Here is a 23,499-nt window from a genome sequence, read left to right as displayed (position 1 = left end):
AGAAAGTGGGGTAACTCTAATGGAATAATTAGTGGGAGGAATAATATTTTTGGTAAATATTCATCGTTTTTTGTCAATTATGAATAAAATTATCAACTAATTTAGTTTAAGCCATAGTCTTGATGATGGCGCAGTTTCAAACTCCATATTAAACTTGATAGATTGAAGTTTTGTTTTAGAAAAAAATCCGAAGTGTTGCAATTTTGTCGGCAAATTTCTACTTTTACTTTATATTTAGTAGTTGTGTATTTTTCTGTTTATTAGTTCACTGTACTGATGAGTAAGATTGATATTCCACTGTTTTATCCGATCAATTATGTGTTTCTGAATGTAAAAATATGTTGTCATATCATGTAAAACTATACCATATTAACAGATAAAACTTATGGCATTGGCAAATGATTTCTGTCGTCATTAACAAAGTAGGCCCACAAAACAAAGTTAACAAAGCGGGGTATAAATTATAACTACTACTAGTCATTCTGGCGAGGGAGGATATGTCATGTATATTTCTAAGTTTTAACAGCCTTGTTAAACAGTATGATTGACTGATTACTATTTATTTACTAAATCAATGTTATTATTTTTTTCAGGACAAAATGAATTTGTAATATGATTTATTAATTCAACAATGACAGCTCTAGGGAAGGCTGAGTTTGGTGTTCAAACATTTTTTGCTGCTAGTCATCCAAATGATAAATGTGGTGCCAATGGTTTACCTCTGACTCCAAATTCAATAAAAGTTTTGGGGCGATTTCAGGGTTTAAAAACTCTTCATCATCCCCGTTTGTGTAAATATCTGGATATCCTTCGAACAAAACATGGTAGTTATATTTTATTTTTTTAATTCAACGGTAATAGATCAGAATGTGGGCTACTGAAACACTGACATGTAATTGAATTATCACGCATTGAAGGGTTTCACTAGTGACTTTTTTAAAATTTAACTTTTTTTAAAGAATGCCCTATACACTTTTAGCTAACAAAGATATAAGATATTCTATGATTTTTAATTTTTGTTTTACTTAGTATATCCTGATTTTTTTTTTTTTTTGTGTGTCATATGATTTATCTTGATCTTATTGGGTTTTTTTTTCTAGAACGCCTCATAATTGTATCAGAGCATTACAGACAGAATCTACAGACTTTTGTTGAATCAGGAGAGTTTTCAAGGTAACTGCTACAGGACTCCGGACACATACATTTAATGACAAACCAATCACATTTGGATCTCCAGAGGTTACTGCAAACATCTGACAGTGCAGTTATTAACCTTACTTCTTTCCCTAGAAAGTTAATGGGTTTTGACAAACACTACAGTAAAGGAATGTGAAACAATGTGAAAATTTCAAATGACCAAAGATTTTCATGTTTAGTGGTCAACATGTGCCACTGCTTCTAGCATTGTATTTTAAATCCATAAAATCTTCTATTTTAAATGCCTCTTTCTTTATTTTTCAACCAAGCAACTATTTTTTATAACCATTATGATTTTGGGCGTTTATAATCATAGTAATATTAACATTGAGTTTTCCTTTTAAAGCTTTGTGATTTGGCATTTTTGTTTTTGATATCAGACATTTAACAACAAAAAAAAACCCTATAAAATAATCCAACATAGTCATACTTATAACAATAATTGATATATCTTGAAGCAAGAATATCTAATCTATTAATATTTTATTGTTTTATTAGTGAGAAGAAGTTAGTGGGTTTGGCTCATCAGATTTTACAGGGTCTAGTTTATCTACATCATAAAAATATAACACACAGAAATCTAGCTCTTAAAAATATATTACTGAACAATCAGGTAACATTTATCATATTTTATATTAAACATTCTACTCCCAATGATTTGTATTAAAACATCTGGCTTAAAGAAATATGTTTCCTGTTTTCATCAATTCATGTTTAAAAAACCCCACAGAATTGACAGAAAAATAAACATAGATACCCCAATTTTATCCCTTTGAATTTTGGGGAAATTGACAAGCTAGGACTTGGATAACCAGTGAACTCTCTATCATTGATGAATGAAATGAAATTGGGTTCAAGACCTTTCTTTTCTACACCGTCCGGGCAAATGAAGACAGGTATTTTCTATGCAGTGTGTTATTATGGAACTTTGCCCTGATAGTGGCGCTACAGCCTACTCTTATTTTGTTGTCCAACTGCTAAGGGATCTTTAAAGAACTGCCACTGTTATGCACTGGACCTTGATGGTTTGTCCACAATAGTTCCATGTTTATTTATATTTATTACATGTATATTTATTTCTTGTTGTAGAATGAAGTCAAATTGTCTGAGTTTGGTTTATATCATATGACAGATGAAGGAGCAGACGTTTCCTTTCCCATTGGGTGAATATACTCTTTGTTTAATACAGGACTCATATTTGTTGGTACTGACTGACTGGCAGCGAAATTGACCATCTGGAGAACATACCTGTCAATCAAAATACAAGCCATAAAATCAGAATTTCAAAGAATTTTACTTTAAAAGACAATAAATACAATTAGATTTATACCTTTTTATGTGTAAATTTAATTAAGAATATATAAAAAAATATCTCAATAGTCTTGGGTAAAACAAAATAGGTCAAAAATTGACCACTGGTCAAATTTTGAAATGAAAGCCCGGTTTTAATATGTATGTGTATCAAACAGAAGAATGACTCTGTTCATTAATATTTTGTACTCATTACTTTGGATTGGTATGGAAAGGCTGAAGATATAAAAATTGTTGTCTTTACTAGTTTTTATATTTATTTAAAATTGATTATTTCCTAAGGAAAATGAAGTACACATCACCAGAAGTATTTTGTGGAGGACCTGTAATGGTGGATGATAATCGAGAAAAATGTCTGTCACCTCCATCTGGACCTAAAGTTGATTGTTGGTCTCTTGGTATCGTTCTCCTTCAAATATTCCTTGTAAGTTTTTAATTCTGTAAATTTTCATAGAATTCTCAATTTTCCAGGGTGCGGTTAAGGTTACTTGTTAACCCTTTTAAGATTCTCTCTCAAGGCAGGCAGGCAGGCAATACATCATGTTAGTCCTGCCAATATTTATGATATATAAAGTGGACTTTAAACCACATTTCTCGATCTGGAACTCCTGCCTAACTAGAAGGTCCCTGGTTTTTTTAACCCAGTGTTGCCGAGATAGTTCCATGAGATTTTCTAGTCTGGTTTCGCTCTGTCACTGATGCAGACTGGCAATAGAAACGCGACTTGTCATGTACCATATTCCCAACTTATTAACCCATTTGTTGCAGAAAAGTAGGGTTTTATAACCCATTTTGTATCGTGAGGAGAATTCAGTCATGGGGAATATTGTATTTTCATTAGTTTACAGTTGTTTTCAATTTACGTTTTGACATGGTTTAATTCTAGTTGGATTAAAATAATGTTATGCAAGAATTTTCATCTTATAATGTTTTTATTTATTGTATAGAAAGAAGAAATTTGGAGTGATTTATCCATTAGAGATATTTCGCATAAACTTTTACAACTTTTACAATCAGGTAATCACAAACTTTCTTCTATAATTGTGTGCATATTATCATGCGACATTTTATTTCTCTCCCTGTGTGAAATTATGACTATGACTTCTTGCAATAATCTAATGCCACAATAATTTAATGCCACAATTGTGTTGCTATAAGGCCAGTTGCAAAATTTTAATGCCATAATAACATTGCCATAAGGCCAATGGTAATAATTTTATGCCACAAAATTGTCTTGTTCTACATTCATTTTCTATTTAAACGTATTTGACTTTCAGGAAAACATCCATTAGATTATTTGGCTGAAGAGGGAAAATATCAAGATAAATTAAAGGTTTTGTCTATTCAAACATTTTTAATTACTTGCTTCTTCTTAATTTTATTCTGCAAAAAAAAGATAAATAAATTAATAAATAAACTTATAATCTATCTTGCATCTTAAGGTAATTAGGGAAAGAAAATATTCTTTGATATGTTATTGGAAACAATTATTTTTCATTTTGATCAGGATTTGTCTAAGGAGATGTTAGATTTTCTACGATTATGTTTAACAATATCTCCATCAGTTCGACCAACCAGCAATGAATTAAAACAACATGTTATATTTAAACAGCTTAATTTAAATGAGGTAAGTTTTAACACATACTCAGGTCACAACAATTTAAATCGTAGATTTTCAAAACTTCTCTAATGAGAACCCCATATTACCAATAATCCCCATATTGCTGGCAGTTCCAGAAAATTTACACTATCCAATATAACTATTTGTAAACCAGGCTATCGAAATTCTGCCAGAAATTTATCAATTAAACAGACATTGTACAAGAGGTAAATCTACCTATTGCAGGTCTTTCTTTAGGCCTTAAATACTATATAAACTATTAATTAGACATTTATTAACATGACAAGACCCTAATCAACTCTCTGTGCCATTGGGTGGGTCAGATTTTAAGTAGATTAGAATGGTTTGGCCATTTAATGATTTAATTTAAAAATGTTGAAGTGAGGCTAAGCCTCGAACAACCTGTACGGTAGTTACAATCAGTGCACACATCTTGTCAAACCTTTAAAGGCTAATAATCTATTTTTGAACTATTATAGCAAGAACGACCAGCTCTTTAGCTAAATCTTACATAATGCTTCTTTAAATATAGACTGTGTCATAAAGTATTTTCTCTCCTATTCTTGATTCACTAACAAACATGTATTTGAGTTGGACTAGGAGTCGTATATTTGATTCTGTACATTACTTAAAGATACATTATGGGAGATTTTAATAGAGAGTTGGCCATTCTTGCTATAACAGTTCAAAAATATATGATGAAAGAAGAATATATTGAAAATTTCAGTCAAATTACTTTATTCTGAACAAAGTTATCACTATTGTAATTTTTGACTAGAAATGGGAGTCAATTCTCTCTACACCGTCTCCGAGAATAGACGATCGTTTGATTGACAGGTGTTAACTCCACCTACATAATCTCGATTATCAAGTAACGTTTTCAATGGCTGTGTTTTGAGACGGGGTTGCAATTCAATTCGTATCACATTTATTTTTACTACAAATTAAAAATAAGACTTTTAATATATAGATAAGAATGGACCAAATCAAGGAGGCATAATTATACCCGACTTCTTGTTAGCCTGCGTGTACTCTTGTACTGTAACTGGTAGGCCAGCGTAACTCCCGAACAGTGATCCAATGGAGCTGCAATTCAACTGGGGTGATGTTAGCTGCGATGTTTATCAATTTCTATAATTTTTCTGTAAACGCAAGTGACAAAAGAGTGTAGCCTGTAATACCGACATCCAAACTCTCATTTTAACAACTAAACATAATATCAAGGCCGTATACATGTATATCGAACTTTCAATCAAATTGACTGACATGCGATCTCGCTCATCAGCGGTCTCGCTTCGTACAATCTATCATTTAGCCTCGATCTAAAATTATTTCCGGGAGTATGACGTCAACGTAACGGTTAATCTCCGCTTACGACGCCATTTAAAAATTTAATCAATCAACGAAATCCTGTTTAAATCCAAGCGAATCCAAGCCATCCGTGGGTCTATGGAGTTGATTTTGTGCTTGTTGTGTAAATAAAGATCTAATTTATAATTTCTATGACATCTGAAGCCTAAATAAAGACTTGCAATAATCAGATTTAGCTCTTGCATAATGTATGTGTATGAAAGATTGATTTAACAAAAATTAATTGTAAGATTGAAATGTACATAATTTGTTCCAGGTACCATATAAAAATGGTTGTACATATAATTTATTATCAGTTGTACCCAGATCATTAGATTTACAATTACCTGTACTAGATGAAAATACTATTCTAGGTAAGTATATGTATTATATATATCATATACAAAATATCAGATTTAAAATTATGGACAGAAGGAGCCCCTTCGATCATATCTTTAGTTGAGGCTGTGAGATCATGTCAGTCATTATGAAAAATTCTGCTGAAGATCTGATTTCTGTTTTTTAAGTTGTACGTTACAAGGAGTAGGTTCGCCTGTCCAACCTCGTGGGTTTTCTCCGGGTCCTCCGGTTTCGTCCCACTGCTAAAGACCCCTACACGCAAGCGAATTATTGAAATAAAAAAATTAAACCATATGTTAGTCCCGAAATGACCTAGTTTGTGTCGAGTGGACGTTAAACCCCATTTCTCTCTCTCTCTCTGTTTTTTAAGTTCAGGAATGAATGAAATGGGATTAAACATCATACTTTTCTGCAAAAACTCATCAGTCCAGTCCTTAGAAATCACATTAAATTAGTAGAATGATAAAACTATGATTGACATAAATGAAATGTGGTTTAATGTCCTACTGTTCTGCTCTGATTCGACTAATGAAGATGGGCATATGCCATACAGTGTGTTATGAGGGAAATTGCGCCCAGACAGCGATGCTACGGCCTACTCTTATATCAAATTCCAACTGCTAAGGGATCTTTTAAATGCATGACAATGTGTACACCGTACCTCGGTTTTTCATCCCATTCGAATGACTAGACAGCTGTCCTTGTCAGTCCCCCGTCCTTCACCCTTGACAAAGTTAAAACCCTGATGAAAATTATGATTGACAGTATAAATGTATTATATGTGTATTATATATAGATGAAGATCACCTATCACAGAGATCTATGGAAGAAGTATATTATTTATGGAGATTAGCTGGAGGTGAATTAGAACCAGCATTAAGAAAAGCCGGACTGATTAAAACATATCCTCCAATAACTTTATTACCATTGTAAGTATAGAAAACAATGATGATAATGAAACTTTGTTAATTGAATGAACACTACAGCCAATCTAGGCCAGTATTTCTTTGGAGCGATCAAAAGGGTGAAACTAATCATTTATACATATTGATAAGACAAAATATCCTGTTTTAAAGGTGTAGAATAACTATTTTAAAGTATTATATTTATTTGTAGATGTAGTACTGTTGAAGGTGAAGTATTTGGTCATAAACGAGATCAAGCTGAATTACTAGATGAAACTTTCATTATACTCTCTCAAGATCAACTTAGAAATGTAAATATTTTTATTTATTTATTTATGCATTAGAAGTACATGTAAAACATCCCTCCATGCACACATTAGCTTTCACATAAGGCTGACCTTAAAAATATCTTTGTTTCACCAAACCCGACCCACAATCGAGGAGAAGGGTCGGTAGGTCGTTTTTTTTTTCAGATTTTTTTTTTAAAGTTAGAGAAATCAATACAGAAAACTTATTAGCTGTATACTACAGATTCATTAATTTTGTTTAATGAATTTGGGGTCTGACGTAAAAAGTAACGAACTGAAAGTTTTTTTATTAAACTTAAGAGCTAATTTGACAGCTTAATAATTTTCCGGGTGGAAACATTCGTCTTCTTTATTCAATTGGCAAAAAAATCAATGACATCGGGAATTTTTCGTGATGCCCGACTCGCACACGATTTGCCACGAACTTGAAGTGTGAAACTCCTTCAACACGTTTTTAACGATAGTGCGGGTTGTGCCTTCATTTTTCTCGAAAACGGATATTGAAAATATCGTCGTTATGTTTAAAACTACGCACCACAGACATAGAAGCAGAATCATTTCGTAGGAATGGACGTGTATTCGTCTGCAACCATTTTGTTGAGAAGCGACACCTATGACGCTTTCGTCTTGATCAACCAGTTTCAATAATGAATCAACCATAGCCATAGTAAAGGGAAATAACTCTCGTGATATATTTCAGGTTGACACACAAAATAAAATAAAAAGATCGTGGAAAAGTGCAATAAAATAATTTAAGTCGGGGGTGGTTTTAGTTAGTCGGTCGCGTTAGGCGAAACAAAGATATTTTTAAGGTCAGCCTAAGATATCCGTTCATGTACACAATACACATTGACATAGAACAATACACATTGACAGAACAATACACATTAACACAGAACAATACACATCCACAGTACTTGTAAAGTCAACCACCATGTACTCAATACACATTGGCATTGTACATAAAATATCCCCAATGTACCCAATGCACATTGGCATTGCACTTAAAATGTCCCTCCATGTACCCAATACACATTGGCATTGAACTTAAATTTCCCTTCATGTACCCATTACACATTGGAATTGAACTTGAAGGGTCCCTTCATGTACCCATTACACATTGGCATTGAACTTAAAATATCCCTCCATATATGTACCCATTACACATTGGAATTGAACTTAAAATGTCCCTCCATTTACCCAATGCACATTGGCATTGTACTTAAAATGTCCCATCATGCACCCAATACACACTGACATTCAACTGACATTATACACTGGAATTGCACTTAAAATGTCCCTCCATGTACCCAATGCACATTGGCATTGCACTTAAAATGTCCCTCCATGCACCCAATACACACCGATATTGAACTTAAAATGGTCCTCTTTGTACACAATACATTTTGGCATTGCACATAAAAAGCCCCTCCATGTACACAATACAGATTGGCTTTGAATTTAAAATGTATCTCCATGTACCCAATACATATTGATATTGCACTTAAAATGTCCCTCTTTGTACAAAATACACATTGGCATTGCACATACACTTCTCCTCCATGTACACAATTCACATTGGCACGTTCTTTGAAAAAGAAAGTTTATAACAAAATATCAAAATAATATCAAAATGGCCTTAGTGCAGACTTTTAATGATTCATTATACACTGTAACTAGGATGCTTTGGATATACTCTAATTTTACAAATGGAAACCAACAGTAGTGTTTCAAGTAATCTTGTTATATATTGTAGCCATGTATAAATGTATATCTTATGTCAAGAGTTAATTTCTATTGTATATTTTATAGAGATTAATAGACATTGAAGAAAAAGCCTATTATCCTTTATTAGAGGATGAGTAAGTTTCAGATTTTCGTTTCATATCTGTATTATTAGTGAAACCTATATGATACGTCACTCAGTAATAGATAGTAATTGTATTCCATAGAATTGTGTCCTGTATATTCCCTACTTGTTCTGTGCAAGAGACTAAACACATTTTGAAATATTTTATAGAGATATCTGAAACAGCTAGGAGAAATCTGTGGCATAAGTTCTATTTCACACAAAATGAACTGGATACTAAATTATTGAAATTTACTAGGATGGTTGGCGATTATTGGATCCACTTGTTATGTAATAATATGTTATGTAATATGTTTCAGTGTAAACAGTAATCTAGGTTTACACTTTACCAACATCACTTAATTCGTCGGTAGGCAGACGAAGTGATTTATAGTCAATAGGTTACGGTAGGAAGATAAGTCACTTCGTCTGCCTACCGACGAATTGTAGTGATTTATGTAATAATATATTTTATGTAATATATTTTAGTGTAGATAGTAATATAAGTTATGGTGATTTATGTAATAATATGTTATGTAATATTTTTCAGTATAAATAGTAATCTAGGTTTACCAACATCACCAAGTTGTGGTGATTTATCAGATACAGCTAGTTTACCTCTAGTTATAAAAGAAAAAGATATAGAATATCAAGTACGTATTACATAAAAATTGTTAACTGCCCCCCCCCCCAAAAGCTGTATCCACTTTGTATAGCTGAGGAAACTTCAATCATTTTTATTTCTTTATGTTTTATTGTCCACTGCCTTACACAGATGGGTTTGTATATGTGTGTCTCTAGGGGTCGGCACAAAATGTAAGGGTGTCCCTAACCGACAGCCTGTCAGCTCAAGTGATGTAAGCAAACTTTTGATAGATAGATTAGTTTGAATATGTTTTTAGTCAAAATATATCATCAAATCACAGTTTGTACACGGGAAAGTATCTTTAAGCACAAGAAAACAGACAGATTTTGTTAAAGATTTGGTTTGAGGTCAGCATCCACATTGAATTTCTGTTATCTCTTGGTACCAATCATGATATTTGTTTATGTTTTCGTTTTTAGTTTCATCGTATTATTTTATATGCAAGATTATTACAAGGATATCCTCATAAACGTGCCCATATATGGAAAGAAGCAAGACTTGATATTCCTCCACTAGTAAGACCACATGTATGGGCGGCACTTCTGGAAGTTGAAGTAAGAAATGACAATTTAAAATTATACTCTTTAAAAAGATTATTTCATAATTTAAGTTTACTGTTGTATGCTAGAGCTGTACATACTGTAATGCTATAATAAGACTTGTCCCGAAGTTCACAAAGCATTCTCAGACTTAAGTAAGAATTTACGCAACTTTCAATTACTGTTTATGAGAAATATGTTTGATCCAGAAACACAAAATTTGCATATAATTTCTTATTGGTGTATTTGATACATTAAAACAACAAAAGTTTGATAATGGGCTATATAAGGCGAACTTAACTTAAGTCTGAGAATGCTTTGTGAACTCGGGGCCTGTATATTTTATACGCACAAAAGCTTCAGTGGTCAAGCAATCAGCACAGTGCACTCTTGACTAAATCTATGTTATTTTTATCAGGGGGATATAGAAGGTGAATATATTAATATAGATAAAGAAACACCTACATCAACAGATAGACAGGTAGGATATATTCCACTAATATAATCCCATTGATGTTGTAGGTAGACTGCATTGAAAATCTAAGAAATAGCTTGTTTTGAGCATTTTTAGAAAAAGTACTTCAAGAGTTATTGATTTACCCTTTGGCACTGGGACTGCCTGAAACCACTGCTCTCTCTAGCACCCCAAGCCTCCTGAGTCATGTGACTCGGTTCCAATCAGGGCTCTTAATTCAGTAATGTTTGCTGTGGAATTGACTGGCTGGAGAACTTCCCTGTCAGTCAAATTAGATGCCATAGAATAATTATTTTAACCTTAAAAGAAGGCAAGTCTCTAACTCAATATCATCCACAGACAATGACATTGAAAACATGACTTGTTAGTCCATTTAAATCAACCTTGATGTTGTTATCTTACGGTGAAAAAATGGGCATCTGATATCCAATATTTAAGAAAAAATGAAAATTTTAAAATTGGCACACTAAGCGCATGCCAGAATGCTTTCGTGTGCCATTTGTAATGAAGAGAATCGATGAACAAGGCTAAACATATCCCACAGGAGAATACTACCGGTGTAGACTGGAATAACCAGACGCTAGAGATTGCCATTCGATTGAGACTTCTGGCATATTTTGCCAAACATGACTGATTAGAAATTACAATAAAAACAGAAATGATTGAATGTAAATCAGTTAATATACATTCATATTACATTATTATATGCATTGCGACCAACATGTGTCAATTTCTAGGTGCCAAAGAATAGAGGTTTACCTCCTTTAAACCCCAAAATGCAGTTACATTTGTAGTTACGTTCTGTAAAAACACTTTAAGATACATAATAAAAACATTGGGATAATGCTAAGACTCAGAGTTTTCAAGTTCTTTGGACAAAATATCTTGCTAATATGAGATAAACAGAATATGTCCGAAATTAAATAGCTGCCCAAATTTTGAAGTGAAAGCTCTGGTTTCAACTATATTGATATGTATGATTTACAATATATTGTTTTATGATATTTAAATTGTAGATAGAGGTTGACATACCACGATGCCATCAATATCATGAACTACTGTCATCACCCACGGCACATGCCAAATTTAAACGTGTATTAAAAGCTTGGGTTGTTAGTCATCCACAATATGTCTACTGGCAAGGTCTAGATTCACTCTGTGCACCATTTCTTGCTCTTAATTTCAATCAGGAAGGTAAGTAATTATTTTTCCTTAAAAACAGCAAATTGCTTGATGATCATTTTACCCATTGTACATTTTTTGTGTGAATTTCTACCCTTTACGATTGGCAGTATTTCCATACTGGAACCCTTTTTCTTCTATTAGTGTTTAATGTCTGCTTCCACGGGAAAATGTCATCTAGGCTGAGAAGGAAAGTATGTATAGTCATTCAGATGGGACAAAAACCTGAGGTCAGATTTACAATTAGGTAGTGCACATAAAACATCCCTTTGAACTTTGAAAAGAAAAAATTATTGCTGGCAAAAAATCTCTGACATTACAAAAATAGAAATGAAACAAGTGTAGATTGTTTCAGTTATATTTGTCAGACTTGAGAATTTACTGTCAGTAAAATCATCGTCTGGAGAACTTAACTTAGAGTCAATTTACAGAACCTGAAATTAGAATTTCAAAGAATTTAGATTTAAAACACTAAATACAGTTTAATTCATAAATTGTGTGTATAAAACACTTAAAAATCCTTTAAAAAAATAATGCTACATAAAAGCTCTAGTATGCTTAACAGCATGAAAGCACCTTAAAGCTTTATTCCTTTGACCTCTTCCCTAAGATATTTTCCATCTTCGATAGCCCAGTTGGTGCAGAACAATAGGATGTTAAACCCCATTTTATTTTATTTCCTAAGATATTTGTGAATGTAATTTAAAGTACAGATTTATTAAAGTCTGTTGATATTTTTCAGCCCTGGCCTACTCCTGTCTAAAAGCCTTCATTCCTAAATATTTACATAATTTTTTTCTCAAGGATAATTCTGCTGTGATACAAGGTAGATATATTTAAATTCTTGTTTTTGGTTTTCAATTATACACAAATAATTTAATTTCAAGATTTAATGTCCCACTTCCGCAATGGTAACATCAGAAATTTCAAGATTATGATGACGCAAAATTGATTTCAAATGTTAGTTAAATAATATTCAATCTTTTTGAATAGAAAGTATGAACAGTTAATTATTTTTAATACACAGTGACATGGTGAGGGTCTGGCAAGGAAAAAGTGTAATTTGGATGAGATGAAATACAAGGTCCACCCTTTTAGACATTGACATGTATGAGAGTCAGAGACAGGGACAGAGACAGCGATGGCCACTTGACACAAACTAGATCTAGGTCATTTCGGGACTAACATGTAGTTCAATTTTATTTCAATAATTTTCTTGTGCATAGGGGTCTTTAGCAGTGGGAGGAAACCTGAGGACCCAGAGAAAACCCACGAGGTTGGACAGACAACCCTACTTGACACATACAAGCGGGGAATCGAAACAATGCCACTTAACTCAATTTCGCAACGCCACCCAATCTCGCTTGACATGTATGTTAAAAAAGCCTTGACAGTTGCAATTCTATGAAGAGTAGTACAAACTGCCGTTGTAGCACACTCATGGTGTATTCCTGTTTTTATTTTGACCTTTGTGGCTAATCAGATATTGTTACCGGTACTGTGAGATACTGGATGTTCCTGTATAAAAATGTAGGTTCTGGTCACATTAATTATTATATTATTTCAGAATATTTAGCTGTTTTCTCACATCTTATAACATTCCATGATGCAGAACTTGGAAATCATTTAGATGGTATTGGTTTTATTCCTGATGTAAGTAATTTATTCTGGAACAAATTGTTTATATTACATGTAGAAAATAGTTCTATTTCTGGTTTATTTGATACATAATATTTCAAAATGAGCTTACAGATTTCTTCAAATCATTTAGTCAGTTTGCCCCAAAAGATCTGTGATTTTTATAAGCTCCATAATATGTAATTCTTGCCTGAAAAATTCTATTTTTGCTTAAATAAAGCCAATTTGTTTTTGACTGAAATATCATATCTTTAGACATATTGCCCCACAATGCCTGTCGTATACTGATAATATGTTTTAAACCATACTGCTTCACCTTGGATGTAAATGTATAACCATTTCAAATTCTTTGAATATTTGAAATTTTATGATAAAGTTTTATGATTTATTTGTTTTCCAGTTGTATGCTATTCCTTGGTTTCTTACTATGTATGCACGTAAGTATAAAACTATAGATATACTAGTTAAGATAGCATCATGAACAGTCTATATCTTTATGTTTCTCTGGTTCTATACAGATCCATTATGATGAGTTTTTCCCAAGGCAAGACATCATTTATTGTTTAATTATGTGAGGAATCCATTGTAACAAACTTGTTAAGGGAAAGGAAAATATTTTTGAGACTAGCATTGAACTCCAATTGTCAAGTGTTATTTTACGTACACATAAATATCCAATATTTATTAATGACAAAAATCATAATGTTTTTTTTATTTCAGATGTTTTTCCGTTGCATAAGATACTTCATCTATGGGATACATTGTTGCTAGGCAACTCTTCGTTTCCATTGTGTATAGGTGTAGCTATATTACAACAACTACGAGCCCGGTTATTATCATATGGTTTTAATGAATGTATTTTACTTTTCTCTGATATGCCAGGTAATATATTATTTATATAATATAGTTAAAGTGCACATAAGATGGTCCCGGAAACTTTGAGATACGTGTAGCCAATGGTTACTATATCCACTTTACGGCAAGTTCACGCCAATCTGGTTGAAATTAATTCAGTTATCTTCACTCAAAGTCGTAAAAATAGACCTTCCGTAAAAACGGCTTTGCCAATTATCGAAAACACTCAGACACCAGTGACGTCACAGTGACCGAATGCATATTCGGGATGTTTATTCCTTAATTACCTATATACAGCCGGCGTGTATATTCTTGAACGCCTGAAGGATTCCTTAATCCCCCTAATTAAATAAAACAATTGACTACGGCATAATTTGTTTTGTAATTCATTTTAATTTAAGATCCAATTTAGAGTGTCTACAACTTTTAAACTTTGAAGTCCTGAACTCTTAATTAATTTTTTACAATATGGAACATATTGGACGAACACTTTTAATATGTAAATAATATACGGGTCCAGCTATGTGGTTTTTACTGCGAGCACTTCGCTTTTCCACATAAAGTGTAGTGTCGTTAATATCTGTCATTGATTATAATCAATACGACTATAAAAGTTATACAGGCATGGGTCATAAATTAATTTCAAGTTGGTGTTAGCAGTGAGTGTTAGTGGGATTAAGAATGTTGATTAGGTAATTATCTTTTTTTAGGCCGGCCAGATCAAAGACATCACTCTAAGTGGAACGTGTGCGTAATACCTCACGAACGAACTAATGGTAGAATCATACACACACACATTAATTGTATAAAATAATTAAGTTTTACTAATAAGTAGTTTAAAATTACTATATACCCAATAATTATTGCTCACCGGTGTTTTTGTAATCAAGTAGGCTCGTATTATTTGTAAATTGGCGTTTAAACAACATTTAATTGATGGATGGATTAACGTTTTTGATACGATTAGGTTATAATGTCTAACATCGGTTATCTTCTTTATAATAAAAATATTTTACAATTGCATCTCCAATTTTAACTTTCATTATGACAAAGTGAGAAGATGACCCGCCCTCTCTTCATACGACAATGATTTTAAAACCATTTTTAAAACCGTGTTTTAAAGTGATTTTTAGATATACAAGAACTTTTAATTATTTTAAATCTGTTTTAAAGTGACGTTTAGATATACAAGAACTTTTTATTATTTAGTGTTTTTACCTAACTTCTATTTTTTATTTAAGTAAATAACTTAATTAAATCAACCTGTCCACAATATCATGCATTATGTATTGGACGTTAAATTTGTAATAAACAACAACAACAAGAACAGCATTGACAGTTTAATCACTCACCAAACGGCACCAGGAACTCCACGAATGATCCCGTGCAATTTTCGCGGCGAAGTTTAACCTCATTTACTACACCCGTAGTACATGGAACGGTACATGATAATAAGATACCAAGCGTTGATTGGCAGAAAAATGAGTGCGATCTATTGTACATGTTATGCATAGTCATCGGAAAATTCCATATTCACTGTAGTTGTTCTTTATGTATAGAAATGGTTATTATTATTATATATAGCTAATAATGAATATATCAACAAATGACTGGCACCATTTGTATTTCTGTACTTAAGTTTGGGATATCAAGTATTACGGGGTTATCCAAATTACCAGTAAATGCGCTAATTCCTTGAGTCATCTTCATTTGACACGTGGCCTATTTAAACAAAGGCAACTTAAATTGATCTACGGCATGATACGGCATTTTAAATTCACTCTAAAATATTCCAATCACAAATGTCTAATCTATACCAATGAAAGACGATAATTCGGTGATTATGATTAGGCCAGTCACGTGGTAATAGACGCTTGTCCAGTTGCCGTGTGTATTGATAGTGCTATATTGTACATACAGTGAGATATTGTATAGATAATGTATATCCTATGTGTAGTGCCTGTGACGTCACCAGCCAATCAACCGGATTAAGGTTGTAATTGAAAAATCGAAAAGCGTTTTGGCGTGTCGGATACTTAAACGTTAACAGCGGACTTAATTTTAATCAGATTGGTGTGAACTTGCCGTAAAGTTGATATAGTAACCATGGGCTATACATACATGCAATTTAGATTTTTGATCTTACGTGGTCTTTAAGAAATGAAATAGGGTTTAACATCCTACACATGTTTAAGAACTGGGGCGATAGAAGGGTAACATTCTGTTTATGCAAAGACCACCGATGCTTGGGTAGTGGAATGACATCCAGACAAATTCACGGTTATCCAGACTAATTTACTACCATCCAGACTAATTCATGGCCATCCAGACTAATTCATGATCATCCAAACTGATTCACTATCACCCAGATCAATTCACTCATCCAGACTAATTCATGATCATCCAGACTAATCTGACTAATTTACTATCATCCAGACTAATTCACTATCAATCCTTCAACACTGACGAATGTCAGCCAGACTGAAAAATCATGAGGAACTTTAATGGCCACCACAGGCATCTAACTTAGAACCTTCTGGTTAGAGAGCCAGCAACTTACTCTGCGAGTCAACCTGATTTGTAATGATTACTTTCTATGCTTGTTTTTTTTCATGCCTTGACAAATTGTCACATTTTCTTAAAGTTTCTCATCTTCTTTTCAGAAATCAGTATAGAATCATGTGTTCAAGAATCTATAAGAATATTCTGCAGTACACCAAAGAGTGCTGCATACAGACAACATGCTAGACCAATTAAAAAATTGGAGAATCGTCCAAATATTTCATATTACAGCCGAGACTACAACGAACAGCCTCAAACTGAACTGGTATGGTGATGATTACAAATTCATCATTTAAAATCTTGTAGCCCTACTCACATGTCTGAAAATATCTCAAGTTTAGTTACATAAAGATCTCCACTGTCTTTGTAATCAGATTACTGTAGCCATTATTATATAGAATATTATCACAATCAGACCTTCTTTGATAAGGTCACAAAGAAAGAGAAAGATTGGGTTTAACGTCCACTCGACACAAACTAGGTCATTTCGGGACTAACATATAGTCCAATTCTATTTCAATAATTCGTTTGCGTGTATTGGTCTTTAGCAGTGTAAGGACAGATGACCCTATTCCTTGTCATGTACAAGTGGGGAATCGATACCATGCCATTGAATCAATGATAGACATTTTAATCTAAAGTACGTGTGTTAAATCATTAGGCAACCCAATCTCCCGAAATGTTTTAAAATCAGCATTCAAATTCTTATGAACAGAAGTGGGTAGTTATCAAATATCAAACGATTGTTTCAAGTAATTATTGATAATTGTTGATGATTCTTTAATTGGCTTGGTTTGTTGCCATTAGAAATATTTCAAATTCTCCTTTTGTTTTTAATATCCCAGTTCTGTAACCATTAACAGGGAAATAGATTCTGAATATACGACAAAATGCACTGGAATATTCACTTTCTTGTCCATTTTTCAGTCAATGGAACCGATCAGCATTAAAGAATTAAAATCTGAGAAATGTCCGAGGATATCGGCAGAAGATTTAATAGAGCTTGGAGAATTGGCTGGTCCCAGAAACACAAAGAGTCCAACCAAGAAAAAACAGTCAGGCAAACCAATGATTCTAGTGATAGATGTTAGAAATAATGATGAGTATCCTTTTATTGGTGGTGCAATGGGGGGGGGGGGGTAAACCACTTTAGATCTATTTCTGGAACACTATTGAATGTTTTAGATGGTTATGTTTTTAAATAGTTTATGTAACTCCTTAAATTATTATATACTCTTCAAAAAAAGTAGGTGATATTCAGAAACAATACAAAACTGCGGAAATGCACTGTTGTTTTTATTAGAGGTAACCAGTGTATGTTAAGAACAGGCCAATTCCCTACACATGAACATAAAGCGTTCATATGGGCGGCTTATCTGATGGACCCATTTCACTTGCAAAGAGATACACTGTCAAAAGTGAAAAGGGACATTTTTGATTTTTGTCTTAATAATGAGTAATTGCTCCACCAATCCTCAGACATTCAGCAATTCGTCGTGGCATGCTCCTAATCATGATTTGGGGCAATTTGACCCACTCCTCTTGCAGTGCCACGGCCAATTCTTGCAGTTTTGTCGGTTGACATCGATAGGAAAGCAAACATGGATAGGATAAACCAGCGAGCGGCAGTTTTCATCAACCCTTCCTTGAAGTGTCAAATTTGACAATGAACCCCTCCCAAGTGTATGGCGCTATTGCGTGTCGCATGTGCAGCTCAGTGGTTCTGTTGGGGCGATAAGTTCTTCATAAGTGAACGTACTCTCAAAGCATGTCAAGTGTCCATGACTATTTATCATATCACAACCTGCATAGGTATTTGTATTTCAATATCCCCTACTTTTTTTGAAGAGTATATGTATGCAGTGCCAGAAAAGGTAAATTGGAGAATTTTAGAATCAATTTATAATTTTTAGCTTTCAATCTTTTGCATCACGTAGGGAAAAACTCTATATTTTATTTATTAGATTCATTTGATGGACCCCAGGATGTGCCCGGGGTGAAACACCTTCTCTGTGGGCCTAATCGCATGTTGAATAAGAGATATTGAATGATTTTCTTAACCATATATAGATTTAAACGTGGTAATATACCAGGTAGTATCAATATACCATTTCAAACAGCTTTCTCACCTGAAGGTGATCTATTACCTTGTCAATCAGTGTCAACACTCAACTCATGTAGAAGTCTTGTCAAGGTGGTTGTAGGTAATAGGGGACGTAACGCTTGTAATGTAAGTACTTTATTCTTTAATAGTTTAGTCTTTCTTTCAATGAAATACTGTGAATTTTTTCTGTTATGTTTATAAGTCAGGGTCTTGTTTTAAGAAACAGCGTATATATATTTATTTAAGTACAAACTTTGAAAAATTTTCTTTTCCCTAAACAACATAAATTTGTCCATATGTATAAGATTGTATGTAACTGATAGTAAGTGCAAAAGAACCGCATCACACATACAAGACAAGACACATAACACAAGTACACTGAAAACAATAAAACGGTGTTCTGTACAAAATACATGCCACTTCCTAGAACTGAGGAATTACCCATAACTTCGGGAAATAAAACTTTAGCTCATTGAGTATGGAGCTAGCTGATAATCCCAGTTTTGTCCGAGAAAGATGCTCAAGTATTATCCAACCCTAACCCTTGATATGGATTCTGGTTGCAAAGCCTCTCAAAAAAAAAAATATCATCATGTGCATACCATTGGCAACACATTAACTATTTCCTGCCTTTTGGAAATTTGGGGTTGGGATGGGGGTTGATTAGTCCAGTGGTTTAACGTGTGTGCATGAAATCAAAAGGTCTGTCATTTAGTCAAGTGGCATAGTTTTGATTCCCCGCTTGTATGTGACAAGGCATAGGGTCGTCTGTCCTACCGCATGGGTTTCCTCTCACTGTTAAAGAAACATCCGCACAAGCAAATTATTGAGAAAAAAAAAATAAACATGTATTAATCCTGAAATGACCTAGTTTAGGCTGGGTAGAACTTTAAACCCCATTTCCCTCTCTCCCTGGTTTCGAATCCCTGGTTGTACGTGACAAGGAGTAGGGTCGCCTGTCCAACCTCATGAGTTTTCTCCGGGTCCTCCGGTTTCCTCCCGCTGCTAAAGACCCCTACGCGCAAGCGAATTATTGAAATAAAATTAAAACATTATGTTAGTCGCGAAATGACCTAGTTTGTGTCGAGTGGACGTTAAACCCCATTTCTCTCTCTCTCCCCCTTTTGGAAATTGAAAGACGAGTCAACCCTAAAACTTCTGTCCGGACAAAATTTTTCTTATGACACACTGCATGGTGTATGCCTGTCTTTATTAGCCTGTTTATGGCAGTAAAGTAGCCCAATAAACTCCATTTTATTTTCTGAAACTTCACAGGTCTTCCTTATTATATTTTTCAGTTCGCAAATGAATTGGTTCGGCTGGGATATTCTCGAGTTTGTGTTCTGCATAAAGGAATTGATATTCTTCGTTCAACTGGATTAATTATAGTTCCACCAGCAGATATTTAAAATATAAGTTGTTGTATTCAAGTGGATTATAATTTGAAATATTTGTAAAAAAAGACTGTAATAATACAAGAATAACAATACTATTTGTTTTCATATTGGTTTCACACAATGTGAAGGTGTACAAGTTACCGGAACATGTTCAAAATTCTTGCTGAATGTTTTATTTATTATATGCTGTAATTAATTATGAAAGCTAATGATGTCAGGTCTCATTTGTTTCATACATCAAATAATTCTGGCCTTACATCCAGAAAAAATACATCCTTACATCCAGAAAAACTAAATATTTAAAAACTTTGTATATTTTGTTGTATAAAACTGATAATGGATCTTTTTAATTAATTATCTGTTAATAGAATAGAAGTGTTTGTTATAGAATATAGTTGTATAAATCTGTATGCGTAATGCTGCTGAGAACACCCGGTTACACCTAGTATACACAGCCGAATAGTACATTTTGATAAACAGAAAACTACACTCATAGTTTGTTTCTAGTGTTTGGTACCCATATATGGATGATATCTATCTAAAACGTAAAAACTAATTGAAACGATTATTATATGAAAATACGGGATATAAATGGTAGCAACAGATGATTATTGTTGCCAATACCAGTCTGATTAAAATACTTTTAATGGCCTCTACTGCAGTTGTAGTGGAAGGTTGCGTCGGGGTCATATGACCCTATGACGTCAGACATTTGATAACCAATCTGCATTGATGTTTCTGGTAGGATACCCACAGTTCCCTGCATCGCATGCAAGAACTCGCTGCAACAGATCGTTTCATTGGCTAATCCCTCACATCAACGCGGGTATAACAACTTTTCCAGATCATTTTTATTTTGTTGCAAAACTCTGCTTTTGAAAATCAAGGTGATATGGTCTAGATGATGAAAACCCTTGGCTGTTTTTGGACTTTGGTATGCTCATTTATTCTGTGTTTGGGAGTCTACAATCCCCCGTGTGCACTAGGTGTTAAACAGCATAATAAATAGTTCATTCTGCTGATCACTTCATACTAGTACATCATACAATATTAAGTTTGCTTCTTGTTAAAATTTCTGTCATTTAGATGTATAAACAGGTCTGAAAATATGTTAAAAAATAGAAGTCTTTGTTCTGTGATGATAATTTACTGATGTATAAGACTCACCCATGTATAAGACGCACATGTATAAGACTCACCCATGTATAAGGTGCACCCTGTATATTTGTCTATGTACACCTGTTAAATATAAATATCACATTATGATCATTTGTCATCCATTTAATGTCCCACTTGTATTTTATTGTTACACATGCAAGGTTATATGACATTTTATATTTTTGCTAAAATCAATCTTGTTTTGTATCTCACTTTCTCAATCTTATATTCTGATACATGGAAAACATTCAAAGAACAAAAGGAACATTGATCAGCTGAATAGATTACATATTTTTTCAAGCAATCTGATACAAAAGTTAATTGTAATTTATTTGATTACATTGAAATTTACCTGTAATGGAGATAACTTTATAAATTATTATGAAATTGATTACATTTTAAAATATAGCTGTAATCATTTTATCAGAAGCCCATGTATATGTTGTAAAGCCATCTTAATAAGATGAATGTAATTGTATTTTAAATGATATTTCAAAGCAATCAACACCCAATTTGTTTGTGAAAATTGAACTTTATGTAAACTGCATACCAAATTTTTATTGTTTTATAAAGATATATTTTGTTAATGGTATTTGATAAATTTTATAATCCCAGATTGTAATGTGGTTGTATATTGCCATCACCTGTGTCTGTCTGTTCATCCACAATTCTTTATGGATGCTTTAGAGGCAAACTTCATCCCCAATTTACTTATTATAAAGTGTTTATGTTCGTAAGAGATATACTGATTTGAAACAATTTCCAATAAGTACCGATTTGAAACAATTTCCAATAATTAATTGCAGAGTTATTACACTTTGATCACTTTGAAAAATCGGATGCACATTCATGTGGTTATTATCTTATTGACTTGAAATTTATGCACAGTGTTTGTTCATTGATAACCTTTTTTATAGCGTCTTGCAAATGCTCATGTAACCAAAAAAACTGTAAGGCGACAACCCTTCAGGACTGCTTGGATGATTTTCTGCTGTGGGTGTATGTTTCTTTGCCTGGCAACCTATCTTTCATTAATGTACATTTTATGTATATATATTGATAAAATATAGATTAAACTGTAGAGCTCTTTTCCAAAACATTTTACAAAATAAATAAAAAAAAATTACATAAGGGTGATAGAGGTTAAATGCTTTTGGATTAGGAAACCAAATGTTTGAATAACATTTAGTGCATTTTGGAATCGAGCTCTAGAAAATCATTGTGTCACAAATAAGCTGGAATCAATGGAATGCCCATATGTAGCTTTTTCGTAGAAATCACAAGAGCTTAAATCATATTTGTTTCCCTTTGTGGTAATGGAAGAATTAGAAAAATCTTCCAATTTGTAGTTTAATATGTATAAATGTGAATTAAATAATTAGAAATTACTAATGGATATTTTTCTGAATATTTTATTTTGTTACCATGTCATCAGGACTATAGTCTTGTTAAATCATCTTACTTCAGGTAACATCCTGTATGGTAAAACTTGTGAATATGATTATGGCTGGATCAAGACTATTAGGTATTTGATACATTAATGCATCAATTGACAATATAGGTGATAAACTGGTTAACATATAAGAAAAAACGTCTGGCTTCTCACTATATGTCATTCACTATACATGTCTGCAAAATGACGTATTAGAGTAGGCTATCTAGTGTAGTTAGAGACATACAGAAGTTAAGTCGCCATATATATTAAGTGTTAAAACGAGCAGTTTTGATATATCTACAGAATTTGTTGAAAAAATTTTTCGGCTTTATTTAATTGAATATGGATTATAAAACTTAAACTCAAATGTGCAGAAAAGTATAATTATAATGTATGGTAATGCCCATTTCATGTAATTTTCAACGTTTTTATACCAGAATGTGTGCATCACATCAAGAGTTAGGATTATGTTTAGTTCTGGTAAAACACTGCACTACATAATGACAAAATAATGTAATAAACAAATGAAACATAAGAGATGACATTTGGTTGAATATTTTGTTATTTGTTTTTAAATGAAGAATAAATATGTGCAATAAAGTAATTT

The 23,499-nt window shown here is 33.0% G+C and overlaps 1 protein-coding gene across 1 annotated transcript; it reads left to right on the top strand.

The window, feature by feature from the left end:
- On the top strand, nt 1-23,499 carry LOC126829795 (TBC domain-containing protein kinase-like protein). Its single transcript, XM_050559924.2, has 25 exons — nt 1-52; nt 594-824; nt 1,101-1,173; nt 1,696-1,810; nt 2,287-2,360; nt 2,791-2,932; nt 3,456-3,525; nt 3,786-3,841; nt 4,016-4,135; nt 5,757-5,853; nt 6,636-6,768; nt 6,956-7,055; nt 8,865-8,914; nt 9,452-9,554; nt 9,967-10,101; nt 10,505-10,567; nt 11,578-11,755; nt 12,486-12,569; nt 13,311-13,396; nt 13,782-13,818; nt 14,102-14,263; nt 16,900-17,063; nt 17,726-17,901; nt 18,869-19,028; nt 20,201-23,499. Exons 2-25 carry the CDS (start codon nt 632-634, stop codon nt 20,309-20,311), a joined length of 2,682 nt encoding a protein of 893 aa, XP_050415881.1. The 5' UTR covers nt 1-52; nt 594-631; the 3' UTR covers nt 20,312-23,499.

The sequence above is a fragment of the Patella vulgata genome, chromosome 8 (genome assembly GCF_932274485.2).
Source record: "Patella vulgata chromosome 8, xgPatVulg1.2, whole genome shotgun sequence".
In the NCBI taxonomy this organism is placed as follows: Eukaryota; Metazoa; Mollusca; class Gastropoda; family Patellidae; genus Patella; species Patella vulgata.
The sequence above is the reverse complement of the archived record's forward strand: the minus strand, read 5'-3'. Positions and strand labels throughout refer to the sequence as shown.

Bases quoted from the DNA above. Each gene is read 5' to 3' on its own strand.
- LOC126829795 (XM_050559924.2), top strand. From the start codon at position 632: ATGACAGCTCTAGGGAAGGCTGAGTTTGGTGTTCAAACATTTTTTGCT. The intron at 8,915-9,451 runs GTAAGTTTCAGA...AATATTTTTCAG, and splicing joins TATCCTTTATTAGAGGATGA to TATAAATAGTAATCTAGGTT. The intron at 19,029-20,200 runs GTAAGTACTTTA...TATATTTTTCAG, and splicing joins GGGGACGTAACGCTTGTAAT to TTCGCAAATGAATTGGTTCG.